At 37.0% G+C, this 21,181-nt stretch overlaps 2 protein-coding genes across 2 annotated transcripts; one reads left to right on the top strand and one right to left on the bottom strand.

Moving 5' to 3' along the window:
• Positions 1-6,721: 6,721 nt before the first annotated feature.
• LOC136253418 (uncharacterized) lies at positions 6,722-9,689 on the top strand. The gene is made up of 2 exons (XM_066046090.1): positions 6,722-8,506; positions 8,555-9,689. Exons 1-2 carry the CDS (start codon positions 6,764-6,766, stop codon positions 9,611-9,613), a joined length of 2,802 nt encoding a protein of 933 aa, XP_065902162.1. The 5' UTR covers positions 6,722-6,763; the 3' UTR covers positions 9,614-9,689.
• A 1,818-nt stretch (positions 9,690-11,507) lies between these two features.
• Positions 11,508-21,181, bottom strand: LOC136253416 (uncharacterized). The gene is made up of 2 exons (XM_066046089.1): positions 19,428-21,181; positions 11,508-12,765 (listed from the first exon to the last, which is right to left on the bottom strand). The coding sequence occupies exons 1-2, from the start codon at positions 21,150-21,152 to the stop codon at positions 11,722-11,724; spliced, it is 2,769 nt and encodes a 922-aa protein (XP_065902161.1). The 5' UTR covers positions 21,153-21,181; the 3' UTR covers positions 11,508-11,721.

Below are 21,181 nucleotides of genomic sequence, written 5' to 3'. Positions count from 1 at the left end.
AGCAGGTGGTAGTACAAGCAACAATACTAGAATAAATTACATAAGGTACGTAGCTATGAATGCAAACATTTCAATTTGAATATCCACTTAGTACAACTGCATGTGATTTCATAAAAGACTACAAAATCAGGGTACATAGCATTTTGGATATGTAGAGTACTTGCTAACTGCTGAGTATAATATGTAAAGTAGCTATCCTAAATGATCTACATGATAATAATTAAACTGCAGAAATTTTATTCCAGCTGATGATGCAGTGACACTTTATGGAAAGTATCTACATGCATGGATCCTCTAGCTATGTACTTGTTTAGTCTATTAATTAGAATAGGTTATTTCATTGGCCCAGCTACAGTACCTTTCTTAAATCATGAGTTGGAGAATAGCTCATTAACTGGGGGCACTCAGACCCCTTATATACTCTGCCTTCTTCTATTTGTGCATGCAGATATACTATACAAATGTGTGTACAGGGTTATTAAAGGTTGTATATATTGTCCACTGGATATAGTAACACCCTTGCAACTACACATCTACAATCATGATAGTAAGAAATCGTGCATTTTTTGGCAAATGATCTGACAATGACTGACCTAATATTTACAATATTATTCATCTCAAGCAACAATATTCATATAACTAGCTAATCACTACCAAGGCATTCCAGGGAGTCTTAGTTGGTTACCTATAGTCTATGTGACTACATAATATTATGTGATTTTCTTAGCAAAACTATATATATATATATAATACAAATGATATGGGGCTATATACCTGGCTACTATCTATAACTTACTATGGGGCTATATATACCTGGCTACTATTTATAACTAACTATGGCACAGGTGTAATGACCAAATGTAAACTTTAATTCAGTTTTTCCTTTTAGTCAAGATATAGTCAGACTGTGAGAGGAGTGAATGGTAAACACCATAGACTAAGAGTATTTCACTCATCACTGGCAAATGTGAATAGCAAATTTTAGTATCATGCCCAGACCACTATTTTTCCTCTTGTTTTGGGTTGGCAAAAGTGTCTGGTGTAACTCCAATAGCAATTTTGTTCTGAATCCTCCTCAAAACAATTGGAGACTGTTCGAAGGGTTACAAACAAGCTGCAAACGAGATATTTTCTTGTTCAGTGCACATTTTAAGGTTGGCCATTTAGGTAATGAACTAATCTAACATTTATTCTCTATAGCTCAAAGCAAGTAACTCTATGTAGTACCATTGGCAAGTTTGTTAATATAATTTTAGTGGTAAGGATCCCACTGAAACAAATGAAGCGTAATCTAGTACTGGTACGTAACACAGTCAAACTGCTTGCAGTTTTATTCTTTCAATGCTTTTGAGCAAATATGTACTTGAATTGCAATTTAAAAATCCAGTTGATTTCATTGCATACATATATATACAATCTATAGTCAACATGTGATTGCCATGTGGTGATGGAGTATCATTGGTGGTCAATGATACTCCATGTGGTGATGGAGTATCACTGGTGGTCAATGATACTCCATCACCAGAACAAGAAATGACATGAAGTTCTCCACCAACCCAGTGGAAGATCCAAGAAGTGGTTAAATGTCACCATGAGGTGCTGCAGATGCCAGTTTTTATATACTCAGAAACTGTACATGTGGGGGATTCTTAGTATTGCACGCGGTGACTGTTCTATTAGACTATTTTACTGACTGCTCTATTAGAGTATCTCGATTTCTAAAAAGTTTTGCTTGTACCTTTTAGGGGGGAGGGGCATGTGCCCCAAACATTTTGCAGATTGGTCCTTTTCTAGCCATTCAACATGACAATTGGTTCATAACTGAACTACTTATGACTGTCACTGATCCATAACTTTAGATCATGCACTAATTAGAAAAAGTGTATAATTTTTTACAATAATTTTGTGTATAGAACTGTTTTCAGTCCTGCATGAAACATTTAAAGTACCTTTAGCCAAGACTCCCTACTCCATATGCTTACTATCCTGGTGCCCGGGCTGGTGGACCCCCTTACCAGCCCTGGATCCGCCCCTGCAATCATAGACTGTTTTAAGTATTCCTTTTGTCCAAGAATCAAGCATCCCTGAATGGAACCGATTGCATGGACTAATTAGAGATCTAGAGTTTCAAAAATGTAGCTACTATACGTAATATAATTATACCTGTACATTACAGTAGCTTTATGCCCCACTCTACTAATAATATAAGGTTACCATGCATGTGTATGCTTACACAGGTTTTCAGGTTGGTGCAATTATACTGCACAGGTGCTAGTTATATAGTCATTGTACATAAATTTGAAATCTATGATGAGTAAAATTCATTGATTATTCACTGCATCCGCATAAGCTACGTAGTCGCAGACACCCAACCTCAAAACCTCTGTAAAATACTTTACCAGTCCGTTCATAGCATCAATTATTTAAGTCCTGATGATAATGTCATAATTTTACAATTACATGTACAATATAATTACAAGGGGTCAGGAGTCTATAATCTCACAGTTATCAAGTTATTTAAAAGTAAGTATTATTAAGTGTTAACTGGAGCCCCAGCAGGACAAAAAGAAAATAAATAGAATTGTAGCTACTTATAAAACTAAATAATTATCAACAGTTCAACAGATCAACTACATCCTATGATGCTGAAGTCCGAGCATTGAATATCAGGAGATGGTAACACAAGCTTCCTGCTGAAGTACAGCTACAATATAATAATTGTACTCTTCGGTAGATGGCATACATTGCTAAGTCTTGTAACAGTTACAGGCGTGAAATGGCCTAGACAACTAACTTCAATTGTCACAAGATCAACCAAAAATCTAGCATGTTGAAGGTCGAGCAGTAACTTTTTTTTGTTTTTTACATTTTGTAAACCTCGCTGTAGAAAAGTACAACACATAGCTATATACACAGTTATTATAGAGTCATAATATATCTTTGTATGTTCTGTAAAACAGTCCGCCATCCATTTGTGTGACTTTCTAATAGAATATTTGGTGGAAATGAATCCCATAGGTCAACGACTGCTGCCTGCCAGCTGCAACGAAAACGGTCTAAAGTATGAAAGTTGCATGGGTTCTGGAAACGTAAATGGCTGGCTGGATCAAAGCCACGCAACCTCTGAGATGATCTAAGTGGAGTCTTAAACTTAGGACAGAAGGTTTGCAGATTACCACGACCTTCTCCAGCCAGTAATGTCTGTAATGAACCATAGCAATCTTCTTTAAGGTTCCTTGCAGCTGAAGGTGATGTTAAGTACACAATAAATTTTAATAGCACAATGGAATCTGTGGAAACCAGCACAGATCAGGTCTGCTTAGAGTAGAAGTGATATGAGGAGGAATAGTACTTGGGGGACTATATAACACTAGTCTGGTAGCTAGGAAGTCTGACGAAGATCAGTATAAAGCTTATAACTACGTGGTAGCTAAATCCTTTTTTAAAGTTCTGAACAACAACTTGCATGCTAAACGGAGTCGTGACACTATGTGTATCTCCCTTGATCAAGTGCAATGGAGCAACCAGTTAAAACATGGTTGGCTGTAGGCTGAGTAGAGTGACAAAGGTTAAAAACCGGACTAACGATTATATTCCAGCAAGCCAGATTCAATGGTGTTGGTGAGGTGTCACAACCGGCTCGCACTAAGAAAGTTGCTTTTCAGGTAAACCATATATGCATATACATCAGTTTTTTCCACAGGGGAGATTCTTGTTCTAGAGTAAAATTTATTCTGCACAGTCAATGATCCGAGAGTAGAATTCCAATAATCTAACATGAGAGCTATGTAAACTGCTACAAGCCCTGCTCTTAAAAGTAGATGAACGGGTGTTAGAAACTGATGCCTTAGCAGCAGAAAGTGCATCGAAAGCAATACTGATGATCTAGTGCATCCTGAAAGTCAGTAGATAAAAGAGACTGGTGCAATTCAACAATGATCAGGTCAACAGAGCCAGGATATAAGACAGCTTAGCAGACTTCTTGAGATGAGGCAAAAATGGAAGGTCTAAAACATCAGTAGAGCAGCATGGTGCGATAGTTATGCACTTTTTGATACAATTATGAAACTAGCTTTCCATATAAGTTATACTCCTTGTGACATAATTTTTTTGGAAATAGAGCCATCGCATATTTGACTTTTGGTGACCTTAGCAGCCATTTTGTATTGAAAATTCAGTCTTTATCTCCCTGGGGCATCATTTTGCACAATTTCAAATTAAAGGTGCTGCTAAAATGAACTACTCGGCTTTTATTTGAAGTCAATAGGTGATTGCATTCCAAAGTTATGATCATTTATATTAACCATAAAATTCTATGAATCACTTGCCCATTAGTAATTTATACCCCAAGGGTAAAGAATTTTGTAACTTACAAAAATGATCATAACTCTGTAGTGGAATGAGATACGAACTTCAAACAAAAGTCAATATAGTTCTTAGATCAACACCTTTAATTTGATACCATGTTTTAATAGTATAAAATAATGCCTCAAGGAGATAAAGACAAAAATGATTAATTTTCAGTGAAAAAATGGCTCTAAAGGTCACCAAAGGTCAAATCTGTGATGGCTCTATATCAAAAAACATATGACACAAGGAGCACAATTTGTGTGGAAAGTTTCACAATTGTATCACAAAGTGCATGAAATGCCCATTTTTTGGTGCTATGCCACTCTACTAGAGTGCAGTTGTGAGGCAACTTTAATTAACCACTCTTCAGCACAGATGATTGGGTGGATTGAATGGATGTCACTGTAAGCCTCTTCACAATAAGATGAAAGTGAAGTACAGTCAAATCAGGGGCAGATCCAGGATTTTTGCTAAAGGTGATGGGGTGGGGAGTCACACAGGTAGAAGTCACTCCATAGTGTGCTTCACGAAATGTGAAGTATGAGCTTTCTAGGAGGGTCTGGGGGCATGCCCCCCCCCCACCAGGAAATTTTGAAAATTTAATGTTAATTTGGTGGCAATTTTGACTGAAATGAGGTCTGAAATTTTGTTGATAGTTCAACATGGAAGTACTGGTAATATTGGCTGAATGTTAAATTAATATTATATATATAGTTACTGAGTTAAAAATCAGAAATAGTACAGTTTTTTTTATATTAAGGCTTTTATAGCACAAGTGCTGAAGGTCTGTAGGACACCTGGTCCTACGGCCTATCTAAAGTTGTTTGTGTTTGAAAAGGTGGGCAGTGTAAAGGCTTATAGGCTGCTCCCCAAGAAAATTTTGAAAAATTATCATTCTGAGATTGAATTTGGTGGCAATTTTGACTGATATTTGCTGAGTTCAACACTGAATGCTAATAATAGCTATACATACTGAGCTAGAAAGAATTGCCTAGTATAGTATTAGGTTTCCTGAAGAAAATTTTGAAAAATCACCTTCTGGTATTGAATTTGGCAGCAATTTTGACTAAAAATTTGTAAATGTTAATGAAAATTAAATGCTGGAAGCATAAATGCTACTGAGCTGGTAGTAGTTTAAGGAAAAATTGAGATTTTGAGAATGATTTCGGTGCTAATTTTGGCTGAAATTAAGTTGAAAAGTTTGATTGAATGCTCAAATATTACCGAACTACAAAACAGAATGAGCATAATGTCCCCTGCACAAGCATCATAAAATATTTAAACATATATAATCCTGGAACGTGGTGTGCAGCTGCATGATTTTTCATCTCCAGAGAATAGTCACTATAGGGTGTGGATAGAGTCAATAACTCAATTTAGAACAGGTGTTCTAGTTGTTTAAAAAGGTGTTTTATAATTATGCTACTCTTGACTGTTTTATTAGAGTAAATGACTGTTCTATTAGAGTTCTAAATGTAGAGGGGGCTCTAACTCACCTAGTTCCCCTTGTGCTATGCCTATATGGGTATAACAATTTGCTAGAGACAGAGTTATTATAATATACATTGCATCAAAAATGTTTGAATTATGTCTAAGGTGCCTAGTTATGTTCAATAAGCAACACTATCAAATAAAATTCTGAAGGAAGGGGAGGGGGGCATTGACCTACCAACCCCCACCCTCCACCCGGATTCGCCCCTGCAAATCATCCGTAAAACCTTTTGCATTGTGTACTTCAAGTTAGAGGAACAAGTCTTTGGTTCAGCAGAAGCCTCACTAACAGAAGCTGAAAGTTGGGTGTTAATGGGTTTATCAACTCAAAAGTTCTTATGGTAATGGCCAGCAAAACACCACTCAACAGTATGTAAATCCGCCGATGGGTCTATATCACCATTGTCATAATATAAACCACAGGAACCATCACAGTGATAGGACCGTTTAGGACGTGATAGCTATTATAAGCTCTGTGGACCTACCAGGCAGGAATCCAAATTGGCATGTAGTGATATTATTAAGTACATGATCAATGATTTTGTTGTAGATAAGAGTTTCTAAAACTTTTGATGTGTTACAAAGAAGAGAAATAGGTCTGTTTTTCTTTATGGATGATCAATCAGCTGATTTATACACTGGTACAACTAGATGAACCTTCCATTCCTGAGGGATATTAAATGACGAGTAACCAAAAAACCTCTTTACGTTTTAAGAGTCACAACAACACAGTGAGTAATAGTTTCACCACATTTACAAGTAATAGGACACACACAGTTACTCGAATTTGCCATTTCCTCAGCACGCCGGCTTGTAGCTTTGTCATCTAGATCTATTCAGTGCGCATGCGCTGATACAATATCTACTGCACGAGCGTGGGACGGAGGAGTCATTATACTACTGTAACAATTTCGTTCTTAAAATGGCTACTGTATCATTGTTTTTGCGTTACCGGGAGAAGATGACCCCTTTTGTACTGAACAAAGATTTGATCGACGAAAATGAACAAGAAAAGATCGGTTCCGGTGCATATGGGACTATCACGAAGATCAAATACTGCGGTACACCGTGTGCGGCCAAAGAAATACACCCGGTTCTTTTACCTGAAGTAGTAAGATCGTCAACAGCTGGTGCCGTGTCAACATCAGATTACGATAGAGGCAAGGATGTAGTGGATTGTGTGATCTTAGAAAATTTCCTCGCAGAAATAAAAATGCTAAGCGAAATACGACATCCAAATTTTGTTCAGTTTATTGGGGTGTATTTTAGGGAGAGCTCGCCTTTTCCTGTCCTATTAATGGAGCATATGTTCACCAGCCTTGCCCAGTGCCTGAAACTACACAAGTCAGACAAACAAAAATTTCCTCCACAGATCAGGTTACTAATACTACAAGATGTTGCTAGAGCTGTAGCATACTTGCATTCCAGAAATCCTCCAATTGTTCATCGTGATCTCACAGTAAATAATGTTTTGTTGACATCAAACATGAGTGCAAAAGTTGCTGATCTTGGGGTGGCCAAAATAGTGGATATTTCATATATGTCAACGATTTGTCCAGGAGCTATGGTCTACATGGCCCCAGAAACATTGAAGAAGCACCCTCAGTATGGTATAGAAATTGATGTGTACTCTTATGGAGTTTTGGGATTTCACATATTCACAGGCAGTTGGCCCTTGCACCATGGAGTGCGCAAAGATGATGGATCAGTGCTAACTGATCTAGAACGATGCCACGCTGATCTGATTGATGAAAATCGTGTTTTTCTAAAGGAAACATTTGCAAGCTGTTTACACTTTGATCCACAACTTCGATTAAAAGCATCTGAAATTCGTGATAAGATTACGGAAGTAGTCAGACGTCATAAAGTACAGGAACATAACTTCCTGGACATTCTTTATAATGAAAAGCATAAATCAGGCTTGGTAATACAAATGGATCAGACTATTACATCTCAAACAGAAGAATTAAGGTTGAAAAATGAATACATCAAAAAATTTATGGCCGACAAGGAGAAGCTATGCACAGACATACAACTGCTACGTAGTAACAATTCAGGGTGTACATCTACCATCAGAATGCTTGAAAAAGAAAAGTTTGCTTTAGCCCAAGAAGTGAAAAGGTTGCATTCAACAATTCACCATCAGGAAAAAACTATTGAAGTCTACTCCGGTTTGAAGCATCTAGAAGACCCCACAGCTCAACTGAAAGATCTGATTAAAGCAGAAGAACAAATTAATGCACACAGTCAACTGTGCTTGACGTTGGAGTGTGAAAAGAGAGACCTGTCTGAAGACGTTAGATCATTAAAAGCTCTCAATTTAAATCTTTCGTCAGAAGTAAGGAACAAGGAAATGCAACTTGCTAACAAGAAAAGAGATTTAAAAGTAAAAAAGGAGGAAGTTGAACTATTTACGAACAAAAACAAATTGCTTGAGGAGAAAGTAGATATACTTGAAAAAAAGTTAGATAGAAAATCTACCAGCTCTGAAGGAGACAGTACTTCTTTAACTGCTTCCCTAAATTTAGAACAGTACAAGAAAATGGTTGATTTGCTGAAAACTGTTGAAGAACTAAAAAGGCAAAATGTGGAAATTGAAGAGACACATCAGATGGTACAAACCCGATACAGAGCAATACTTCAGGAATTACTTATTCCTCATCTGGTATGTTGTATGTCCATGTATAATATTGTTCTAATTTTAATTTTACAGGGAATTCTCCATAATTGCTCATTGTGTGCTAATCTTTATATGGAGCAAGTTGATGCTGTTGATTTAAAACCAGTGGGAAATATGGCAAGTACACTACACAGCATAAAGAGGTTTCCAGGCAATTCCATGCTTGAAAAGAATGCTTCAATAGTTTATAATTTCCAAAGTTCCAAAATTTATTTCCTTAGTGATTTGTACCTGAATGGGTTCAGCGAGCTGTTTTGTGGCATAGCTTTGTACTATGATCCACTAAGTGGAAGGTTTGATGTAATTGAAGGCCCACGAGATGAAAGGCTTTGTGAAATTCTTAACATTTGTCATCTTGGAGATAGCATAGTTGCTTTAGACAAACGTAACCATTTTTTGTTGCTTGCAGATTCCAAATGGGTACATTCATCCATTCCACTACTTCCAGGTGGTCGCATGGAAAACCCACTAATCCTGACCTATCTGTCACTCTTGTTAGTAATTGACGGTAACATGATGTGGGTGCATGATGACGGTGTTTGCAATTGGATGAAATTTCAGCTGTCAACTTCAGAAGGTGTTTTGGAAAGTTCACCAAAAAACTGTTTTGCTGTTTTAGCAGGAAATCTCTTCATATGTTGCTCCTCTCAAGAAATGGTGTATTTTGTGGCATTGCAGAAGGTTATTGATACCATCACAAAGTCAAAATGCAGTGATTTAGATTCTACAGTTGAAACCTTGCAAAGGAAAGAAGTTGCATCGAATGATTCTAATCATGATGTACAGATTTTGCAGCTGAACGTGATCCTAAAAGGTGCAAACTTCATCTACCGGCGTGGTGATGACATTTTGGCATTCCACACTACCCAATCTCTAGTGTCAAGTGTGTACATAGACAAAGCATGGTATTATAGTGTCAACTGTTGCCACTGGCATAACATAGAGTGTGATGATTCTGACTTGACCCATGGGTGTTGGCTATCTATGGCAGAATGTGCTGGTATTGTCGAGTTTTCTTCTACTTGGTCAGGATGGGGACATGCAAAGCTTAGCAAAGTACAGCTTAAGAAACAGAAAGCAAAACACAGCTAGCTAGAACATTATTTGCAATAAATTGTTGTTATATAGTAATGGTTCATGATTCCTTTTTTACTGTAGTTACAAATTATTTTTAGTGTACTAAAAATGAAGTAGGGTTCCAGCAATAAAAAGTAGTGAAAGCACATGACAGCATAGCTATGTGGGACTATCCCTATATATGCCAGACCCTTGTTCCACAAGGATCTGGTCTGTAGTTAACAGTGTTATTAGATTCATGATCGCCATGTCCTGCTACAGGTAATGATCTCACTCATGAATAGGATTAAAACTAGAAGCTGTTGCCACAGTCGTTGCAGAGAATTTTGAAAATGCTGCAAGCTGATTGGTACCGCATCTATTCTTGCAGTTCGCACCAAGTGCTAGTATCGATACAGACCAGAGGAGCTATGCCATGGCACCACCATCTGTTCAATACAAAAAATATAGGGATTATCCCATATCTCACATAATAAATTCCTCTTATAGTAGGGTATATACAAGTTAGTTTAGTGATGTACGTATCACTTTGCTCCGCCAGCTAGCTATGAAGTGTTGATTAATGCTTCGGTATGCTTACCTTTATGTGAAGATCATGCAATTTAAGACCTTCAAAGGCAAAGTGCTAAAGGCAGACACTTGTCAACTGTGGTTGGTTTAGCCTTGCAACTGCAGGCTGGCAAGTGACTATAGATTGGGATTTTAAATAATCAATAATTTGGTTGTCTGTTAAATAATGTTTTATTTTTTTAACACAGTATTCGATGTTAGATGCACTAAGACTTCCATAAAAGTGATATGAGCTTCTATGATGATCTGTTAATAGCAGCACTTTGGCGGAACCCTATACTAAAAATCAGTGTTGGGGGTAATGCATTACTTATGTAACAAGTTATGTAATATTATTACTTTTGTGGTAACTAAGCAATATAACGAAATAAGCTATAATATCTAGTAATATAACTCAAGTTATTTTACTTACAAATGTAACATGTTATGAACTTACTGTAATGAATCAAATATTAAGTACTTTTATTACTATACAAGTAACCAAGTTACCAATCTCGTTACTAATCCACTTGTCACAATGAAGTAACAAAGCCCACCTCAAGCTTACTTCTCTTGGATACAATTGTAACCAAGATTTACATTGTCTAACATGTCACATGATAGTTGCACACGTGACAGCTTAAAGGCTGCGGACACAGTAATATATGTATTATTTTCCCAACACTGCTAATAATACTGTACTGTTTTATTTCTAATCAAATTGCATGTATGGTTGTTTTACCATACCTAAATTCCCATAACATTTTCACTAAATGTATATTATCCCTTGGTTGTACATGTCCACACTTACAATCTATGTACAAGTCACAGTGCATGCTATTTCAACTGACATCAACAATATAATTATATCAGTTTCAGGATTTCCGTTTGGTGTCTAGTATTTTTGTTCCGAGTTCTGATCATGACACTTGCAATGTCCATACAACCTTTCAAACTTCCAATGCTCTTTCCTAATGTACTTTGTTTAGCATGTGCATGAGATGTTGCTCTTGAAACAAAACATCCATAAGTATTGTTAAACTTCATGCAAGTGTACATGTAGTTACTGTCAATATTTAGCAATCTACAGTACTATTGAAATAATATTAGAGTAAACCCTGTATCTCATTTAATTGTTTGATGCTATCATGTGCAACTGGCCTGGGTACTTCAAGTTTTAGGTCTTTATGATGACATCCAACACATGCATCTGGATTGCTTTTATAAATGTGTAATCTATGCCTAGTATTAATTGGTATTCTTACAGTACACCTGGAATAATGCAAACCTGCATGAGGATTCTGCCTATCTGCTGTATTATGGAGAATTGGAGATGGCCACTTACCCAAAAAGGAGTTAATGAAATGTTACAAATTCTCCTTTACTGGACTCTTCTACAATTACAATGCTGTAATGTGATACATTATCAGATAATTGAAGTCATGCTTACAAAAGTAAAAAAACTGTATCATGAATTCACTTTGCAACCTAAAAATGTAAGGCTACAAAAAAACTTCTAAACTGTATAAAAGAGACTACTACACTCCTGCATGTGATAAAATTTAGGGGTATTCCTACCGTTTGGTTAGCTTTATTTTATAAAGTTTAGCATGTCCCCATCCTTTCCAAGCAGATGAAAATTCTGCAATCCCAGCACAGCCAGCCATGGATAACCAGCATCCATTGATGATGTCAGGACTAACACATTCCACGTTATGCCAGTGATAACACTGAACATCATAGTACCACACTCGGTCAATGTATGTGCTTGAAACACGAGTAAGCTTTGTAGTGTGAAATGCCAGAATGTTGTTACCATGAAGAAATATAAAGTTTGCACCTTTTAGAATTAGATTCAATTGCAAGGTGAGTTGATTCAATGGCTTTGCAAGAGTGTTTTTTGGCACAATTCCTTCATGTGACTCTACTGCATCTTGAGCTGCCATTTGAGTACTTAATACAGCATCAACAACTTGCTGTAATTCTACAGAATACACCATTTTCTGAGAGGAAATGCACACAAACAACTTTCCTGCTAAAACAATGAAGCAGTTTTTGGGTGAGCTCTCTAAGGCACCCTCTGGTGTTAACAGCTGAAACTTCATCCAATTACAAATACCATTGTCATGCACCCACATCACACTGCCATCAAGCACTAACAGGAATGACTGGTATGTGACAATTAGTGGATTCTCTAACTGATTAACAGGGAGCGGTGGAATAGATGAAACGGTCCATTTAGAATCAGAAAGTAGTAAAAATCGGTTACTTTTCTCCAGAGCAAGGATGCTGTCAGCAAGGTGACCAATGCAAAGCACTTTAACAAGTTCATCTCCTGGACCTTTAATCACATTAAACTCCCCACTAAGTGGATCATAACATACTGTAGCACCAGTGTAAAGCTCCTTCGCTCCTTTAAAGTAAACGTCAGTAAGGAAAAAGATTTTGGAACTATGAAAACTATATATAATAGGTACATTCTTTTCAAGCATAGAGCTGACTGGAAGCTTTTTAATGCTGTGCAGTGATGTTGCAATCTGGCTGGCTGGCTGCAGTTCAACAGAATCAACTTTCTCCCAGTCAAGAACAGCAGATGGTGAACTGGAACAGAGAACACCCTAAGTAAAAAAATAAGCAAGATGTTGATAATCATAAAAAGCAAGAAACATTCAACAAAAAAGACATTTGATATTACAAAATATAGCTGGAGAACTCTACTTCAAAAATTGTAACACAAAATAATAACAGTATTATCTTGGAATTGTACATCTAACAGATCAGCATAGCAACTTACATGCAGTAACCAGTACTGGACTATGTATGTACCATGTGGCCACTTTCTGGACCTAAGTGTCGTTGTCCTATAGTGTTGCCACGATATATCGATACAGCATAACAAGGTGGTGATATGATATGATATAGCCAATCAGTTATATCGATGGTTGCACAATAGTGGCACTGCTTAGTATAATGATGTGGGGGAGGTCAGACATATGGTATTTGGCATTTAATTCAGTTATGTGTTAATGGTGTATATAGTGTGGTCAGTGTTGGGAGTAACGTGTACTTATGTAACGCATTATGTAATATTATTACTTTTGTGGTAACTAAGTAATATAACGAAATACGCTATAAAAACAGGTAATATAACTCAAGTTACTTTACTTACAAATGTAATGCATTACCTAAGTAATATATTTACTGTAACGAGTCTAATATTATTACTACAAGTAACGAAGTTACTAATCTCGTTTGTAATCCACTGAGTAACACCTAGCCACAACGAAGTAATGAAGCCTACGTTACATAAGTAATATATTTACTGTAATGAGTCTAATATTACATAATATTATTACTACAAGTAACGAAGTTACTAATCTCATTTGTAATCCACTGAGTAACACCTAGCCACAACGAAGTAATGAAGCCTACTGAATGAAGCTTATTCGCCACCTTCTTACTTATATTTGCACATTGTTCAACAACGCAATCATGCCACGTGATAAGGTGGTAGTTTCACATGTGACAGCTTAAGGCTGTGGACACAAAGTAATATAATATGTAAAATTATTATAGTTACTTTATTTTATGGGTAATATGTAACTGTAACTAAATAGTTCAGTTGCAAGTAATATGTAATATGTAACTAGTTACTTTTAAAAAGTAACTTGCCCAACACTGAGTGTGGTAAACAAGCCAACCCCAAAGTAAACTGGGAGGTTTTAAGGTTTCTATGTAGTGCCAGCCACTTGTCTCAACTGTAAAGCAGTAGCAAAATGCATTTAAAACCTGATAAACAAAAGTAGCTTTTGCTTGTGGTATACATCCAACTTAAATCTAAACTTACAGTGAAGAGTATGTATATGTAACCGGATCTGCGAAAATTTTAAATTTTCAGTATATAGCCTATTGATTGCAATGCATAAAATATTTGCGTAAATGAAAAAAATAGTGAAGAAAGGTGGTAGAAGAAACAACTCAATATGTAATGGACTCCCCTATTCATGGCGAACATGATGGTGCAAGTTGCAACTCTGTACTGCATTGCGTTTGTAAGTTATAGTCGTTTTTGTAAGCACCTGTAATTTATTTTCCCAATACTTGCTGTACAAATCGATCTTTCTGTTGCTGCTACTTTGTAGGGCTGTAACTCCAAAAGTTGTTGGCATACAAAGCTGAAACTTGGCCAGAACATGCACGCGGCTAAGTAGATTATAAATATTCGATAATAAAGAATTTGGAAAATGCACCATTATGTCGGGTTTTCGTAGATCCAGTCACATATGCTTGCCTTGCAAATGTTACAGTTAGTTCTATTTAATAGTTATACTATGGCTGCGAGGAATTTGCTGATATATACACCCAAAGCCCAAGGGTGCAGCCCGAGGGCTGTGAGTGTATATATATCAGCAAATACCAAGCAGCCATGGTATAAGTGATATATATCACTTGGGGCGCACTCACCTAATAGGTGAAAGAACTAACGAAAACTCATCCCATTTGTTTTATACAGTAGCATCTGAAGATTGATCGTGGTTTTAATAGTGTGGGATAATAGCCATCAGAACGCTATCCATACGTTAAAACGTCATCAATACGTTACTATTCTTCAACGCGCAATGTTAGAAAACTTGTGATTGTGGGATGGAGTTTATAATTATTGTTATCATTTTTGTACTAAGTTAAGCCAACTAACTTCGCTATTGGGACAATAAGTAAGTTGTTATATTAAGTACTTAGGACTGTAAGTTACTAACCTATTTCAACGTAGCAGTAGTAACTTTGCTGTTCTGTGGTCTGTTCAAAGGCTGATACACAGTGGGTAGAAATATGCATCCATGATCGCCCAAACAATTATTTTATGCCTTATTATCCATTCGTAACAACCAACTAGTCTATCTTAGCAAATATACCCAGCTTAGCAATCACTACAAAAATGAGTCCCACAATACAAAAGTCTATGTCGCTCAATATAATGAGTCAAAGCGCATCATTTCTTTGAACTGGCTGGGTATCAAAGTCATTGGCAAACCGCTTTCCCATGATATTACCCGGGAAATATACGAATTAAACCCCGAGTGGCGCTTTTGAACTCCCACGCTAAAGTGGTATATATCGTGATATATGTTCATATCATGACATAAACCTTGGTGATATATGATATAGAGTTTTTCTATATCGTGGCAGCACTATAATGTCCTATTAGCAACCATATAGTATGTCAAACACTCATAAGCATCAATCTATAGATAGTTCTGTTATTAGTACAATATACATTTTTTTTAGGAATGTACACTATACTTCTTAAAAAGTGAACAATACAGTCACGGCTGTAAATATTTTGCAGTATTTTAAATAGGGCTGAATGATCATGGTATTATAGTATTCGAGTACTCTCTATAGAGTTAGCGATCAAGTACTCACGAATACTAGGTACTTGTAGTCATACCCATTTGACATGTTATATACTGATTTGAAGCAGTTTACAGCTTTTTCAAGATTCACACACTGTATTAAGGTGGCAGTCTAGCAGTAACCCACACATGGAATGAAAATCTAAAGGCCCTCAAAGCAAAACGTGTGTGAAACGCTACAACTTTCCTTAGTAGCATGCTTAGTACCCACCATGATTATAATTGTCACAGCAATTTTCAAGCTGCTGCGTTACACGAAGGAAGGGCAGTGATGGCCATTGCCACTTATTTCCCAGCAATGTTTACGATGCGCTAAGTAATTCACGCCAACAAGCTTTCACACACTAGGTTAGTAAAATGGTAGTAACAATTCTATGGATTTCTTTTTTTCATAGGGATAACAGAAACAACTGAACCGCTCTTCACCGAGAAGCCAAGATTGCCATCACTAGCCAGGACAAAGATATCAACATGGTGAATTCATAGATTTATAATGTTAGTATTTAACTATATTCCTCCAGAATTTCACTGTATTTCATCCATCAACTTGCTAGAAACATAGATTTGAAGAATTACTTGTTTACCCAAACTGCGAAAGCGTGCGGCATTTGTGTGCGTGACACATTATGACTCAGCATTACATGGTGGACAACAATAAGTTCTATTATGTTATTATTGTGAGCATTCAAGTGTAAAATGCGATGCGTAAAGAGGTGTGAAGCAGTCTATAAAGTTTCCCAAGTGGATCCATCGAAAGGAACGTTCTCCCTAATCTTGTCGATCTTGTTACGGGGGCTGACGATCTCAGGTAGCAGTGCAGTCATAAAGAAATGACGTAGTCTTGGATACATCTTGTTTCTCCACAGTTCGTCATTGTATCGTATCCTTTCAATGGAGATTTCTGAAGGAGTCCACACAACGAAATCACACCACGACTTTCTGGTTACATGGAGTTGTCCCTGCTCGTAGCTTTTGCTTTTTTCTTGACAAAACCATTATTACCTAGTTATAGCATTTAGTGCGCGTCTGAGGTTTCAACCACCTATTTTATCATGCAGTTATGATGTAACCACCCACATATGACATGACCATAAGTGAATTAAAATAATTAAGTAAATAATTGCTAGGGTTTCTAAATGCCATAACTATTAAATCTTGAAATGCATGCTTATGTGAACTAGGCAGGGTTTTTTTCTGAGACTGTCACATTTGTTACAAAAGGTATACAGCGCATGCCGGGGATGTCAGAAGCAATTAAGTGTCATTAAAAATAAATTATGCAGATGAAATAAAACAGCTCTACTGCTAAAATCCCTAACCACAGCATGATAGTTATACAAGGGAAAATTCCTTGACCTGTCCACAACTAACATTCAAACTTTTAGCCTGTTACGATGAGCCGTTGTGGAAAAAACTTGTTTAGCAGGTGTAGTGATAGAACAGGTGTTCAGTTGCGTGAGTTACATAATCAACGCGGAGTTCACAGTGGCTTGTTCAACATAGCATTCTGTGAGGGTTTCCATTCTATAAGAGCTTGTACTGAGGAGTTATTACAATGTATTTTCTACACATGAAACACCTCAGCAAGTATTATCACCACGTCCTGACTAGCTGGCATTGGTAATCTAACCATGCATATTTGTGGGCTATTATTACACAACAGTGGCTTCATAGGTTATAACTTATAAGGTTTCTAATAGTCAGGGCACCCATTAACCACTTGACTTCCAGCTAAGCAAGCTTTCACGCATTCTTCAAAAGTTTTTATGGGACTATAAGGGCTTTAAAATTAAGCCAGAGGAGGTTGGAAGAGCTACTTAAAAACATTTGCAAAGTAGTGAAACTAGCAAATAGTGAGGTTACAGGGGCTCATTATATAATATTTAGATTGTCTTTGCATAAGTATTAAGATACTTTACTAAAAGTCCAACTTTCCAGGAATTAAACAAAACAATTATGTCACTATGTGCTTTTCCAAGCTTAGTGTGAAATTTGTGCATTCTGTAGTGGCAGTGTTGACGATAATAAGTAGGAACAAGAACACTGTTAAAAATTACCGTTTGTCAAAAGGGGGACAATTATCGCTTCACACTTGTTTATAAATTTGATATGAAACAGTCTAACATAGCGCCAAAGATGAATTAGTCTTCTCTACATAGCAGGAGCATTGGTCCATGCCTCGTTGTTGTTAACCTTCTCCAAGTATCCCAATGAATAACACTTCTGGTGATAAATTATATCAATTAAAAGTTTATTCATTGGGGAAGATTAATAACTGTTAAGGTGGCTCAGAACAGTTTTCATAAGGTTTCAACAGTGTTATGCAAGCAATCACATTAGCTATGAGGCTTAAATATAATCAATACTGTGGTTGACCACCAGTTCCTGTCATTTGCAAATGAATATAATTATGTTTGTGTAAGCACACATCATCACAGCATTTAACAAGATCGCCGCATGCTATTATTACAAGCCTCTATACAAAAATGAACTAGTTGCCAGTTTTTCAAGATACGACTGTCGAATTTTGGATGGGCAAGCAGTAGTAAATAAGCTGCAATTGTGCGGAAGCCGATTTTTAGTATTCGCTTCGACCTGGCAGTGGCGAATTAAAAAAAACCCGTTTCAAATCTTTGTGTGACATGGGTAGAATTAACGCGTGAACTAAAGACCTGGTAGGAAAAGTAGCTCTGCACGATGATAGATAATCAGGTAAACAGTGTCTAACAGCGAATCCAGCCCCATAGCGTCAAGCGCAGAGGAAGAGTTCACTTTGAAGGGCTAAATATGTAACTTACGCTACACGCATCCCAGAGAGGTCCTGTTTGTTGTAAATGGTAGAGAACAAACTGCTTCATAGATTTCTGTTAGTTCAATGTACTTCGTGAAGATAGCTTGCTTGTTTTAGGCCCTGTAAATTTCACGGTGAAGCCATACGGAAACTGTTCCCAGCCACCTTAACATTTATTGGAATTAAAGGGAAAAGAGTTGCTGATTGTTTTCTAAGATATAGCTAGGAAAGGTTTGCTTGTTTATTATTTTTGATAAAAATTGGCTTCCCCGTTTTGTTATTTTAATCCTTAGTATGAAATGGATTCGTTGTGAAAACGTATGGACGATAATTTAAAATTAGGGCTAAGAACAAATACTGCAAATACTCGAGTACTCGTTAAGATCACATGACCCAGCTCACATGATGCATTTGCCATCAGGGAGTGGCACAATGAAGGCTATAGAGTTTGATTGGCATAATTTCTTGTCAGAAACACTAACATCTGTACCTTAAGGTGGCAGTATAGCAGTTTGAAGTCTAAACATACTAGTGAAATTATAAAGAAACAATACATAAGCTTTAATAAAGCCATTAACCAGGGAAACCATGCAGCCTCAAATCAATTCAACTTATAATCATCTTATTCGCCCGCTCATGGAGAGTTCAAAAAATCTTTTGTTTCATTTCTGTATATGTGTCACATGTGTTTATAATCCGGTTGACATAAACAAAACCATCATCATTTCTTCAATAAAACCACCTTAATATGTGACTACAGGTCTAAAACCATACCTTCCTTGACTTGCCAATCCATTGAAAAGATTTTGCTATAGACTAATGCAAACGGCTGCAAATGTAAGCGCCTGTAGTTAATTTTCAATATAGCTTTACAAATTGATTTCCTTGCTCTTCTTGCCATCATAAAGTACTCACCACAATAAGCTGAAACTTTGGTGATCCATTCTTTGGACACTGTAGATAATGCTACAAAAACTAACAAAAATATGAAAGTTGTGCAGGTTTTGCTGAGACGGTCAAAAATGTCTAAACTACACTGGAAATTACAAGCAAAATCGATAAGTACATAACATACCTTGTGTGGAATAAGTAAGTCTTGCAGCACCTTTCCATATCGGCATTGTATGTTTCTGCATGTAGTTTCATATTCTGCATTTTGTTCCTTCAATTTTACTATAGTTTCAGTCAATTCAAAGATTTTCTTGCTTTGCTGAATATTCACAGAAGCTGCTAAAGACACCTTGTCATTTTCAGCACTCTTTTCTAGTCTTGTTTCAAGGTTTTCTATCTTATCTTCTAACAATTTGTTCTTCTCGCTCAATAGTTCAACCTCCTGCTCTTTGGCTTTTGCACTCATTTGGTTGATATTCAGTTGCTCATCTTTGTTCTTAATTTCAGCAGTGAGGTTTGAAACAATGCCTTGTAATGACTCTAAAGACTTTGACAAGCTTTCTTTTTCACCTTCCAGCACCAAACACAGTTCACCATGTGTAGAGTTTTGACGTTCAGTTTCCACGAGATCTTTAAGGGAGTCAATGGAGTTGTGCTTACCCTGTAGCTTTGTAAGATCTTCGACATTTTTTTCCTGATGCTTAATGGTTGAATGCAGTGTTTGTACTTCTTGGGCTAAGGTAGCTTTTTCTTCTTCAAGCAATTTTATAGCAGATTTAAATTCCTGCGTTCCACAACGTAGTAATTGTAATTCTGTATTTGCTTTCTGTTCATTCAGTTTCAGTTCCTTGATAGATTCTTCTTTTATTCTTATATCCTCTTCATGAGATGCAATCATCTGGTGCAACTCAATTACCTGGTCTGCTTTCTGTCTTTCGTTGTACTGAACATCCAAAAAATTTTGTTCCTTGATCTTAAAACTTGTGATCACTTCCTTGATATTTGCAAGGATTTCAGTTGCTTTTAACCGCAATTGTGGATCAAACTTCAAACAATTCTCAAAAGTTTCCTTAAGACAAATGCCATCACTAATCATGTCAGCATGGCACCGCTCAAGGTCAGAAAACAGAGAACCATCCTTCTTGCGAGCCCCTGGGTGTAATGGCCACTTAGCAGAAAATGTGTGAAAACCCAATACTCCGTAAGAGTATACATCAATTTCTGTTCCATAACGAGGGTGCTCTGTTAATGCTTCTGGAGGCATATATACCATGGTTCCAGGACATTGTGTCGATGACAGCTTCAAAGGATTGATGTTTACAATTTTGGCCACACCCAGATCAGCCACTTTTGCGGTCATGTTGGATGTCAGCAGAACATTATTTACTGTGAGATCACGATGAACTATCTGAGGGTTCTGTGAGTGCAAGTACACAACTGCTCTAGCAACATCTTGGAGGACCAGAAACCTTGTCCGCCCAGGAAATTTATTTCTATCTGTTTTATATTGCGCCAAACACTGTGCAAGGCTGGTAAACATGTGCTCCATTACTAAAATAGGAAATGGTGAAACATCCCTGAAATACACGCCAACAAAACGAACGAAGTTGGGATGACGTATTTCGCTAAGCAATTTTATTTCTGCGCAGAACCTTTCGACAATCACAGAATCCAATTCATCCGATGATGTAGACGGTACTGTTGAGTTCACAATTTCAGGTAGCAGTGCTGTATGTATTTCTTTAGCTGCACACGGTGTCCCACAATACTTGATCTTGGTGATAGTTCCATAAGCTCCAGAGCCTATTCTTGTACTTTCCCTTTCATCGATCAGCCCTTTGGTCAACACGTACGAGGCAAACTCCACTCGCTGGTGAAAAGGCAATGAAACACCCGAAACAGTTGCCATTTTAATAGCATAACGTACTCATGCGTCCG

This window comes from Dysidea avara, chromosome 4 (genome assembly GCF_963678975.1).
Source record: "Dysidea avara chromosome 4, odDysAvar1.4, whole genome shotgun sequence".
Classification (NCBI taxonomy): domain Eukaryota; kingdom Metazoa; phylum Porifera; class Demospongiae; order Dictyoceratida; family Dysideidae; genus Dysidea; species Dysidea avara.
Note: the sequence above shows the minus strand (reverse complement) of the source record. Positions and strands in the feature narration are given on the sequence as shown.

Excerpts from the sequence above, each read along its gene's own strand:
- LOC136253416 (XM_066046089.1), bottom strand. The coding sequence starts at position 21,152 with ATGGCAACTGTTTCGGGTGTTTCATTGCCTTTTCACCAGCGAGTGGAG. Across the intron at positions 12,766-19,427 it reads ACTTACTTATTCCACACAAG|GGTGTTCTCTGTTCCAGTTC; the intron begins GTATGTTATGTA and ends TTTTTTACTTAG.
- LOC136253418 (XM_066046090.1), top strand. The coding sequence starts at position 6,764 with ATGGCTACTGTATCATTGTTTTTGCGTTACCGGGAGAAGATGACCCCT. Across the intron at positions 8,507-8,554 it reads AATTACTTATTCCTCATCTG|GGAATTCTCCATAATTGCTC; the intron begins GTATGTTGTATG and ends TTAATTTTACAG.